The sequence below is a fragment of the Bombus vancouverensis genome, chromosome 6, assembly GCF_051014615.1.
Source record: "Bombus vancouverensis nearcticus chromosome 6, iyBomVanc1_principal, whole genome shotgun sequence".
NCBI classification, from domain to species: domain Eukaryota; kingdom Metazoa; phylum Arthropoda; class Insecta; order Hymenoptera; family Apidae; genus Bombus; species Bombus vancouverensis.
Genome location: NC_134916.1, coordinates 2,160,856 through 2,173,613, shown reverse-complemented (window position 1 = coordinate 2,173,613; position 12,758 = coordinate 2,160,856). Strand labels below are relative to the sequence as shown.

Sequence of the window (12,758 nt, the reverse complement as noted above, 5' to 3'; positions counted from 1 at the left end):
AAGTAATTACATTAGTATACATATGTTACATGGTAATACTAGGATTGTTCGGTTTATATGTACACGAGATACAGTTGTTTCATTTGGAGGGAGAAATATAATACAAAGTATTTGTGCAATTTTAACATTAAATATGTACATTTGAAATTAGATAAATTACATTTGTATTGGAGATGACGAGGTAGATAAAATTCACTTTGGATCATTTGGTTTTCATGCATTTAATATCTAACTTTAACTAATTTAACTATATATCGCTATAAACACAATAAAATAATATTGAAAATTTTATACAAAATAATATTACAAAAAGTTTATACTTAATATTATACTTACCCCTCCAAATCAAACAATTCTTCTACGTGTTCTCTCTTATTTTTATTTTTACCGAACAAACAGCATAAAAAGATGAGAAAGGAAACATCTATTTGATAAATAATTATTTCAGTATTGTTACAATTTCATAAAAAAAACGTACTTTCTAAGTTCGTCTGGCAATGGTTGCTTTTGAGAAGGACTCCGGTGTCTACTTCTATGCCTTCTTCTTGGTTCCGTGTGGCTCACCTATTAAAATATTCATTTTAATCAGTTTACATTTACGATAAAAGAAGGAAAACGCACGAGAAACTGTACGAAATAGAGAAGACGAAAGCATCGCTGAATATCGAATAAAAGAAATAATATTCAACATCTTATTCGAACTTACAACAGCCCGTTGAACCCCTTCGCCTTTCCGCTTCTGTGCTTCTTTCCATTGCGGTTCGGAATCTACCAATTCGTGTCTAAAAAGATTTACGCACGCATATGTAAAATCTTTTAATTCCAAAATATTCGTGCATAGTATAAAGTGTTTTGTGATAAACTAAGTTGGCTCGTTCCACTTGTGATTTTACATTAAAGACATACTTCCCAGGCGCGTCGTCATTAAAATAATTATCACCTTTATATGCTCTACGTACCCTACCGTGAGAATATAATGAGTACAAGGGTTTCCTTCCCGTCCTCACGGTCGATGAACTTGCATAAGATGTTCTATCAAGATATTTCGTTTTCACATCACTGTCTAAGGGGCCTTTATTATGCCGATTAATTACCAATTAGGCTAACTAACGTATATCTTAGAATTGAGACGTATATCTTAGAATTCTAATTGTCTCAATGCACGATAACAAATGTAACGATGCTGATCAACGCAGTTGAGTTGTTTCTTTCGATTAATGTCTAATCGTTGACAACGGTGAGCATAAATAAATACAAGAAAATCGTACCTAGATGATCGGGAGCTTCTGTGCTTCCTACGGTGCTTGCGATGGCCCGATCTTGTATCCGAACCTCTCGATAGCTCGGATTCGCAATCAGAGTGACGACTATGTCTTCGATGACTATGACTATGACTTCTTCTACGATGACCACCGCGACTATGACTGTCTCCTGAACTTTGGCTCTCTACAGAGCTACTCCGTCGTTGGAGTCTGCTCAAGAGCTAAAAAGTGAATAACGATATAGCATTAACGCTAAGAATATTGAAATTCAACTCATTTCTGCTACACAATACGAAAAATTATAAAATGTAATTAAGTTAATAACAAATAACAGATGTGAAAAACGTACTGCCGGTGCCGTTCCCGCAGAGCGGACCGACCGAGGACTAGACGAAGTGTAAAGACCACGAGGTTGGCTCTGAGTCCACGGCGCGCTCCTGGTACTCCTAGGACTTGAATTATTCACTTGTCTCGCATTTTGAGTATTGCACAGAACGTTTCCCCCGACCGAATTGCTGCTCGGATTCGAATTCACTGTCGCGGGTGTTTCCACGAACGGGCCGACCATTTCTTGGCCTTCGACCACGCGTCGCTGTGCCCTACGACTAGGTGTTCTCTGGAAAATCGGCGGTGGATTCCGTCTAATCACTGTGTGCTTCTCAGAGCTAGACGGAGGACTGTACGAGCGGAAACGAGAGTAAGGACTCAAAGGTGGTGGACCGGTGGCCATCAACCGGAAGAATGCTTGGTGCTCCAAACAACACTTCCATAGATGTCTACAGGCACCTTTTGACGGTGACTCGAAACCGTGCGTTCTTTCCTCAGAATTCTTTTCGCTGACTCTTAGCATGAAATATCTACCCTGAAAGAAGTAATAGGATGATTTTTATGTATTTTAATGGTAATTATAGTAGCAATTTTGATATGTGAAACATATAAGTGAATAATGTTTCGAGAAATGACGTTTACCTACCTTATAATAGATCTTATTGATTCGAGGCCAGTAGTAATTTCCCACTTTGGACTTGTTACGTAGTAGAATTATCCCACTCGGTGTCAGACCCAAAAAATACTCCACGCTATCTTCGCCCTGCGAATCGAGATTACGGGTTTTCTACACAATATCGTGTTTCGTTAAGGCATCGGTAACTTTTGTTCGTTTATACAACAAGTACCTACCAAAACGGGATGCAAATCAACCCCGTACATTTCCAGCCATTTCACCTTGTCCAAATAATTCAGCTCCGCGGCAGAGGGTAATTGTCCTCTGGAAAAGGAGGTCATTGTTACTTTAAATTACCTTCATTATTAATTGCGTGTATTGTGAAATCTATCACTTTAATTTCTATACTATATGTGAAACAAATGAAAGCGGGTATCTTCTTTACAGATGCTTGTGCTAAGGAATGTAACGTAAATGTAAGACATACACGAGAGTTTTATGAAGTTCCACTATACGATTTTCCAATTCCGTAGTTTGGTTCGCTAAAAACCGAAATTCAGTAACGTAGCCCACAGAATGTCGTCTTGGATCGTAGTCTCCGAGTTCCGCTGAAACAATCATATTAATTCAATGTTATTTTAATTCAAGAAATAATGTCTCTGGGAGTATATCGCTTATTTTTGAAATCTTAAATTAGTTTATCCGGGGAAACAATATGTATAAACTTTTCTTCATAAAAAAAAACGTGCAATTATACTCTAAAAATTGATGACTCCCTGGTATATGTTGTACATTGTACACGTAACAGGTTACAAATATTTAATGTTTTCTCATTACGTAATTCCATATATTTTCTTTATACGGACACACGAGTTCATCGAGCATGCAAGACGTACACACGCGGAACACGTTCACGATTTATTTTCAAAGCATTAAGCAAATCGTCCAGTAACACGCATTCCGTCAACCGGATGCTTACACGCATTATCTACGCTAGGAAAAAAAAGTATGATAGCACTCTCATCCTGCAATCTACGTACGCACAAGTTGCGCCTAGTCCACCCTTCTTTTTCCTCTTTCTCCTTAGTTTCTTACCCTGCACGATCTAAACGCATGCAAGTAGGAGAAATTATGCCTTAAAGTTGCTATCGCATTTTTCTTAGAATATCGTGCAATGCGAGCAAAAATTAAATGTGGTACAATTTGTTGAATTTTATTGGAGATAAATATATATGGAGATAATTTGTGCATTTTATTGGAGATAAAAAAGGTGCAAGTTAGAAAATTAAACATTTTGTGATTACAATATTCAAATAGTTAGACACATGTAATTATTTTTTCGATAACATAGGAAACGAATCCTATCTAAGTGACTGTGCTACTCAAGCTTGTTTGAAATTTGAGATCTATATTTCTGATTTACCATTGTCTAGCTGCTGTCCTCGTTCCTTTTGTCTTTCATGCACCTAGTTTATCATGATATACGAGGTATTCAATTTAAAATAAGAAATTCCGTTTTGATGCACCAGTTTAAAACTTAATATATTAAGTTGTCCTAAAAGTTTCTCTTGTTTTGTAAGGAAACAATAGATAATCCATTTTATTTCAATAGAACCTAATACATTACGGCACAACATCGCATGCAAATTGCAACAGAGAAATTATTCGAACGTAATGCCACTTACGTAGAATATTAGTTTCTATATGTTTCTAAATGTCACAACTATAGATATTATTGCTCATATTATAATATACATCATTAAAATTAGTCATTATTAAAATATAAAAGAAAAGTATCTTTTATTTTATCGTTATGATTTTGTAAATTTTTTACTTTTTGCTACTTTTCAAACTTTCACGAACCAAGTGACATATGCTGTTGACTGAACGATCGCAATCTGCTCCAATATTTGCTGCTACTTTCCATCGTAATGTGTAAATTCCAAATGCAAAAATGCTTAAAAGGGTCCCAACAACAGAACCAATTAAATTCACTTGGTCGCGTTGTGTAAAACTAAGATTTCAATGTCTACGCAACTAATCGCATAAATCTAATTTACATAAAGGAATTTCAGCTCGTCGGAATTTCGCTACTTTCGTCCTATCTCCAAGTTCTGCTTCTTCGAAACCTGTCACCGTCAGTTGCTATAGGCTGCAGCACGGAAATGCCCTCCAGAAATCATCCTAGTCGCTTAATTGAATCACTGACTTTGATGAATATCGGCTGAGACCAGCACGAGGGGCACTTTATTTTCTCGCTGGTTTGGTCTCTCTCCGGTCCTTCGCCTACCATACAGAACAGAATTCCTGCACCTTGTCGTCGTCGATTTCTTGTATGTTCATTCGGTCATGTAATTACGAGACCGCTGGTCGTAGACTACGAAACGATCGGAATCAGGCCGCAAAACGCGTTACCAGGGTCTCAGAAGTTTTGCCTAAATGAAGAGGAATTTGTTCGATGATGAAAATGGTATGCGGAGATGTTCGACCATGTGGACGATTATGGAAGAAGAACTGTCTCGTACGTGAGGAAAGAAGTAGTGAGTGGAGCCGAGGAATGCGACTCGATCGATAAAAGTCGTCGCTCGTAATTAAAACCTTTGGATTCTACCTTTACATTTAACGAGACAACGATTTGATCGTTGATCGATGGAAATTGGTGATCGAAGGGGAATGAGGTGTATTGAATGGAACGAGGAGCAATCCTTCTTCGTATTGAAAGTTGTTGAAAGTTGCGAATATTAGTTGTGCAGCTTGTTAGTTCGGTTTAGAAGGCGAAGGAGAAGTCCAAGTTCGTTGAAATTAAAAAGAAAATTTAATTAGACTTAGAACGACGTAAGGGAATATATGGTAATTTATATGTCGACTTGTTGATTAGTAGCTAACTATAAATTTCCTTCTTTGAAGTTGTTAAATCTGTAAGTATTACTTTTCAGTTATTTTTCATTTATTAAATGTGAAGTTTTTCAATAAATGCAAAAATAAAAGATGTAAAAACGAATATTTTGTAATTGAAAAAATAAACAAGACAAAATGTTTACCGATATGGCTAATTGACCATTCATAGTATCCTGATGGCAATACCGATCGAATGACTTCACGAATACCGTGAGTTCCATAAAATAAATTGCTTAGAACGAAAGTCGTATCATGCTGCTGAGTCATAGTCGATAAAGTACGAAACAAATTTCTTTTCAACTACCCAATTATTAAAATGTTGCTAAAAGGTTTCTTAGAAGGAACAATGCATTGCCATTTTAACACAAATATTTATAATATTTATAAACAAATATTAAAAATTTTTATTTCTGGGTATTATTTATCAGGTAACCTTTATATCAGCTTTTATTAATAATTCTAGTTATTGGAGATTTTATTCCTGGGAGGAGCACAAACTTGTTCCAAAGTAATTTGGTACATCGTAAGCAAGAAATCACCCTTTTGATCTACGAAATTGAAATTATATTTTATAAAAAGATACGGAAATCCTTTCAAGTTACATTTCACTGACCGTCCTTTGTACATCTTTGATTTCTATCCGCTTGACCAATAATTTCCAAGGCCCCTTATGCTATTTGCTTTCGCATTTCCAATTACAGAAGTGAAGTGAGCTACTTGAATTTCTTCTGTCAACGCAATTACTTCAATGGTGTTTTCGTTTACTAAAAATGTTTCGATCAAAAGTTATATATTCAGTTACGTAACGATATTTTTTATACAAAGAGATATAAAAGTTCAAGTCGCATACTAAAATTAGCTCTGATTGAAAACTTAGTCGATTCAATATTCACTTTGGAATAAAAATCGCTTAAAATAGTAATTTCATTGAGTGGTATTCATCTATATGAAGGTACGCATCATTAAGAGACGACGGGAAGCAACGATAGCAGGTTAAACGTACGAAACAATTAAGTTTTCAAATAGGATTCCATTGTCCGTGTTTCAATGAGGCATTCTCGAGAATTTTTCTTCATGTTCGAAGAACGGAAGGAGCCGCGGAGCGACAGTGGGAGTATAAATTAATTTACGAAGCGAAACAGCGCTCTAAAAATGAATTCATCCCGTCCGAGTGAAGGGAGCTCGACAGTGCAGGAAGAAATACGCGTGACAATAATGGAATTCACCCCAGTGAGGCTCCGGAAAAAAAAACGAAAGAAACGCCTAAAGGTGTTTTCGTCGCCGTTGTAATGGCATTGTAAGCTCAAAGCTCCTTGGCTATCTTGTTTGAGATCTCCGTGGAGTTGGACAACGCTTTTCGCTGGCGCAAGCACTATCTCCCATTCGTAAAACGACGACCGGGTCTACTTATTTCCAGAGTAACTCCAATATTTGCGGAAGCTGAGCGTAAAAGGGTTCGTCGCTGGACGAATCAGATTCATTGCTCGAAAGAAAAACGCGTTACCAAAGAGTGGTGCATTTTCAGGGGAGACGCTGGAACGAGAAAGAGATAAAAATCATGTACGAGTGACTATCCTGGTTGGCGAGTTGATTAATATTCGTCGTTAAACTGTCTTCCTCGTAAAATTACTTCCCGACGCTGAACAAGCGCGTAATTGCGTACGCTATATAACGGCCAAGTTTCGCTCTCGTCCCTTCTTTTTCTTTTGTATTCATGGGAGAAAAAGGTTTCTTTAATTGCTGCCAGCCGCATAAACCAAGGAAAATGTGGAATTTTTCAAGAAGACCGTGCAATATCGAGGGTTTGATTAAATAGATGCGATGAATAAGTCATATGAATAAATTTGAAAGATGATTTTCCACGTATAGACATGAAAATATGAATTTCACAAAACAATTCCATTCAGACGAGCTTTGATTATGAAATTCGCTAATATCGTTCTTACTGAAAATATTTCATTCGCGCCTTGACTTTAAAAAATTTCTCGACTTTTACCTAATTTTTCAACGTTAACTTGTTGTTTGTTGTATATTTTCTGCTCGTTGCTTTGTATTCTTCCTGTTTACTCTTCGTTCTTTGCCAGTTGATTCTCTGTCAATGACTAGTTAATTGAAGGATCCTCGGTTGTACTGTAGTATTTAAAACTAACAAACTCAAAATCAATATGTATTCTACCACGTATCTTCCCTATATACGTACTTACTCTATCTCTTTACGCCATTCCAAACACCTAATATTTGCTTATCATCCAACACACGAGACGTTCATTTATGTTCAGCGTTACAGCAGCTTATTAGTTTAACCTTTACGATTGCCGAGGCAAAGAGAAGGAACAAAAAAGGATTAAAATTAAGATAAAATAAAAAGGATATTAATATCTTGAATTTCTATTGGACAGTTAAGAAGCTACTTTGAGATAGCTCTTTTACCGCGGTAAAAGAAACAGACAGTGACTAGTATTTTTAGTATTACGCAAATCGCAATCGCAAGATCTCTGGTAGACGAATCACGTTCCGAAACGAAGACTTCTGGGTTCGGTAGTATCGAAGGAAAGAGCGCGTCTCGCGTGGAGAAGCGCGGAAAGAAAGGCAAGCAGGAAAGTCGAACACGTAAAATTCTGTTGCTCAAGATGTTGCAATCCATCGTCGCGCGGTGATCTCATCCGTGGCGAACCGCAGTCGCATTCAGAGAAGTTTATCTCCATTTCGCGAAGCAAAACGCGTGCCATGTCCATTTTTCTCTCTCTCGCCAGCTTCACGCCTTCCTCGTCCGTTCCGCGTTTCGTTGTCAACGGGCAGAGAGACTGAACAAGAAGAAAGGGCATTCATTTCGTCCCTTTTGACGGCGATGAGACGCAAACACGACCGTATCTTTTTCTCTCGTTCTCTTTTCTTCTTCCACTGTATCTACCCTTTCTCTATTTGCATGACTTTGAATCTCAGCAGCAGATAACTAACGCGTGGACCTGGAGCTTTCTTCTGGTCGGCTCTTGGCAGCGTCGTCGTCTTTCCATCGCGTACGTTAGACGAGAACGCGTCGATGTTTCGAAATCTTCAACCGTTAACTTATTTTTTAGTTTTTAGTATTTCTTTTGAGTATTAACTTTACACGATATCATTTTCTCCTGGCATTTTTGTTCTTCTCGTCATTTTCCTTAATATACCTAAAGTATATCACACGCTATTGTGCAAACGAAAACTTCGACTCAAAGATACAGGAAAGGAGTAAAATCTTTCACGAAGATTGATTACTTGCTCCATTCTATCTATATTTGAACGGAAGTATTTCGAAATAGAAACGAGTATCTGCAAAGGGTGGAAAGTTAGAAGCACCTTAGGAAAGCTTAACTCGTTTACATGGCCGTTTCTTTTCACCGGCGATATTGAAATTACTTGCCGTTCAAACGTTCTGTGAATTTTTTAATACCACTTTCGTTGAACCATGTCTTTGCTGGATACTTTATCTGTACTCTGTACTCGGAGGACAAAAGATTCCAGAACTTTTTTCGAAACGTTCCCTCCATCTGTTACTTTAGACAAACGTTTGAATTGTTTAATTAATTACATTTACTATCAAAATTTTTGTCACGGCGTATAATTTTGTAAGATATTTAATATTTGTTAAATAATATGATATGTAACTCAAGTTAAATGTAAACAATCAGAAATTTAGTGACACCAAAGAAATGAAATATAGTTTCCATGTTAGATATTTGCCTGCAAGAGTGCAGGATTAATTCAGGTTTTGCAACGGGTTCGCGATTAACATGAGTGAAAACGGGCAAAAACGTGGTGATTTTTCACATCGCCGTGTTTACCATTGACAAAAGTGCTCTCGTACAGCCTCTTGATTTCAGACTGTGAAGTAAAAATGAGGATACTCTTTCGTACTTTCCTATTTCATGATGCTTTTCTTGAGATTCCATTTAAAGGTGAAAAATATATTTAAACGTGCATACTATTTTTTCTTTTAACTCCTCGATTACGATATATAGCATTCCACTTAAATTAATAAAATATAGCTTCTTTTAAGTACGGATTTAGTGAAAATTTAAATAAAAGGTAGATTGTATTATGCAAAGTAAATAAAATCTGTGGAGATCAATTTTGTTCATTTCGAACGAAGATTCTTTCAAAATATATTCGACGATCAGTGAATTTCAAATTCTCTCAGCACGATTCGCAATTGTCTTTCGATTCAAGACGTGCAAAGCTAAGTCTACACCGACAGACGATTGTCCCCAGACACATGTCGCAGACAATCAGCGTTTATCTTTCGTGCAAAATCCGCAGAAAGATAGATGCTGATTGGAAATGTCGACTTAACTTAAAGCTAGTCGTAATTTGCACGTTTATCAGCGTGAAAAGTTCATAGAAAATAGAGGAAAGTATGTTTCGTGATTCTGAGCGGGTGAATGCGGTTCTCCAAAAAGATTCGATGGAACGGTGTTGCGCGTTGCCTGTTCACCGGAAAGGCGATGAAAAAGAAACGATGGTGAAGTGTAATTTCGACGTGACGGCTTTGTGCCGCGTGGGTGCATAATGTAGCACCTACCATGCAATTTTGTTTAGACTCTCTCGGAAATAAGCGTGCCCGAGCGTTAGGCGTTGCCCCGTTAAATTTCCACCGACGCTATCCTTGTCTTGCAATGTTGACGGCTCGGAACCAAGGCGGCGTTATCGCGATAAAAATTGCACACGTTTCATCGTTCTCTTCGTGTTTTGTCTACTTCGACCATAGGGAACGCAGATTGCCGTCGCGTAAAATCTTATCGGGCACGACTCGCTTCCAAGCGGTAACACGGTGAAGAAAGATGGGGATAGAGAGAATAGTGCAACGATTCTTCATTTGAAAGCGTATTAGGTTACATGATGAATGATTCGAGTTACTCAGTTTCTTCCAGGTATTTCGTGTTTTAATAAAAAGAACTTTGGATTAAAAGCAATAGTGAAAAATCGATAGAAATTGAGCAGCAATTCCAGGACATTTTTACAGTGAATTTTTTTGAACCGATGCATGTTAATAAGTAAGTTATTGTTATATAAATCTATTTTAGTTATGTGTCAAATTTAAATAAAAAGTCATGCGAGTGAAATTGTAAACAAATAATTTTTTATCAATGCAGTAAAATAATTTCGATAAATGAATTTTGACTGCAAAAAAATCAAACTCCTTTTTCCTTACCGTTTCCGATTGGAACATGCTACTGTACAATACTACAGTTAAATTGATTACATGTGAAATTATATGCGTTAATTGAATTACTGCAGTTAAATCGCATCAAACTAATTAAACAGGGTGATTAAACGTTAGTATAAATTTGGTGCAAATCATAGGAAATGAAATTTAATTGAAAAAGCAAAAACAATCGTTAGAATCAAGTTCTCTCTTATCAAAAGCTGTCAATACTACTTAATACTCGAAATACTAGGAATTTATGAGGTACCAAACAGCAGTTATTAAGCTAATTATTTTGAACCTTTATCAATTAACGATGTGCAACATTAAATCTCAAATTACTAAAAAATTCTTCAAAAAATTTTCTGAAAAACTTGAAAATGTACTCATTAAAAATTCGAATAATTTTTATTAATAATTTTATATCTACGGAAATCTTTGTGTTTCCTTAACTTGCTTTATTTTTCATCTTTATATTAGAAAATAAAATCACCTTAAGCATAATATCGTAAGCATAAAGTCACGTTTAATTTAGATCTAACCATTAACTGCTACATTATAAATTTATGCGATCGTAAAATCCTCGAAACCTGTAGAACCTTCTCGATAATTATCGACTGTTTATCGTCGATAATTGCGTGAAACTAGCCTTACGAGATCAAGCATAACGTTATCGTGGGTTACACAAACCCGATTCCGCCTATTTTTTGCATAATGTTATTCCAGATGAGAAAACCTGAACGACCTCTTCTTTGCATGCAGGATTCAAGGGCAGTGCAAACCATACCGGAAGACGATGCCAGGAAAGTCGAGTCGTTGACAGTGAAACAAAAGGAGTTACACCTCATTTTCAGAATTATAGTGGCATCTCTAATGAGGAACGAGCACTCGGAGGCCATTTGTGGTTCACGTTGGTAATTGTCTCGGCAAGATTACTTGCTTAAGCGATTTTCCTTTACGCCTGCTTGCGACTCGACGTTTGCGCGTTCCCGGCCAAGAGCGCTCTGTTTCTTCGAATTGTCTTCCCTTAATTGGATGTGATTCTCGGTTTCAATTAGCGCAGTTTTTTTCGCGATAATTACGGAAGTGTCGTGTTTAACGAGGATCAAAACTGATTTAAGACTATTTTTCTAAAGGTTTCGTTGAAATTCTTGGAATTTCCTTATTAAATCTGTTAGAGTAATCTCCAAAGAAATACTAATCTCTAGGGAAAATGATAAAATATATTATCGAACTAAAATTAATCGGTACATTTCACGCGAAAGTAATTTATCTCTGTTTGAAATATTTTATGAGGATAGGTAGTATTTGTTTCGTTATATTTCACGTTTTTGTTAAAATATACTTGATAGGAATCGTTACCATTAAATTCCATAAATCGTGCAATGAACTTGCACCCTGTAATTGGATTATTATCTTATAGTTCTGAAGAAATTAATTTGTGGAGTTACGAAGAAAGCTACGATATTAATTAAGCTAAATTCCCCAGTTAGTTAAGAGTAGATAGAAGGTACCAAAAATTGTGTGGTATAATAAGATTTATCTTATTACTTCGCTGTTTTCGTCAGGATAGTCATCGCTAAAACTTCAGATTTACAAAATCAAGGCAGAATACCTAAAAAGATCGAATGTACTAGCAGATAAAATTTGAATGAAATTTCCAAAGGAATTTATGAGAACTTTACTGGCTGGAACAGGTATTTCACGAATCATTACTTTGCGTCCTTAGTTAGGCATTCATAAAGCCCTGAACGCGTATTTTTAGATTTTTTCTATTGAAAAAGATTATCGTTGAGATTTTGAATAAAAAGATTATCTCTGGTTTAATAGAAAATAACAAATAGTTATCTTTACTACAAATTTTTTTTTAATTTACTTAGAGGAAAATATGATTAAATGCATTCGTTGCGCTTATTGATACTAAACTCAACGTTCTGTTACAAAAGTAATTATTTAACCACTTTTAAAAATACAACTGCATTTCACAATGTCAAATACCGTTGTATAATCAACATTAATTAATATTAATTAACACGCTTTTCGGTTTATTTTTGCAATCAAATAGAACTGTGCAACGTTAGCTGGTGTCCTTGAATTCTTAAACCTATTTCTTTAAAAGAGTCGCTACTTTACGCCGGAGGAACAGATTCCCTCTTGAATTATTTCGTTCAATTAGCATAGGTTCGATTTCCTTTTCGTTGAAAAAATTGTCTCGTTACTCGGGCCGGGAAAATAGTTAATCCAGCTTTGCAACGAACACGTTTGGATCTGAATGTTAATGCCGCAACGGTATTACCAACTCCTCCCATTCTTCTGCATCTACGAGTTAACTTTCTTTGACCTTGAGAAGATTAATACGCCGGGATTTAATTAAAGCTACCAATTTTAATCATAGCGTTCATTAGAAGCGGTAATAATCTTCGTGCTCAGTCGGCTGACGGAAGCCGCGTTGTGAAAAGAAATCGAGCGAACATTA

General features: G+C 36.3%; 1 protein-coding gene across 5 annotated transcripts in view; it reads right to left on the bottom strand.

The window, feature by feature from the left end:
* Nucleotides 1-12,758, bottom strand: part of LOC117161279 (band 4.1-like protein 4) — a 62,288-nt gene that overhangs the window by 2,414 nt on the left and 47,116 nt on the right. For all 5 annotated transcript variants that reach the window (XM_033342699.2, XM_033342700.2, XM_033342698.2 and 2 more), the window contains 7 exons: nucleotides 2,693-2,813; nucleotides 2,442-2,529; nucleotides 2,236-2,352; nucleotides 1,612-2,124; nucleotides 1,269-1,483; nucleotides 707-782; nucleotides 479-564 (listed from right to left, as the gene is read on the bottom strand). In XM_033342699.2, coding sequence (XP_033198590.1) covers nucleotides 479-564; nucleotides 707-782; nucleotides 1,269-1,483; nucleotides 1,612-2,124; nucleotides 2,236-2,352; nucleotides 2,442-2,529; nucleotides 2,693-2,813 — 1,216 coding nt within the window. The remainder of the gene's footprint in view (nucleotides 1-478; nucleotides 565-706; nucleotides 783-1,268; nucleotides 1,484-1,611; nucleotides 2,125-2,235; nucleotides 2,353-2,441; nucleotides 2,530-2,692; nucleotides 2,814-12,758) is intronic.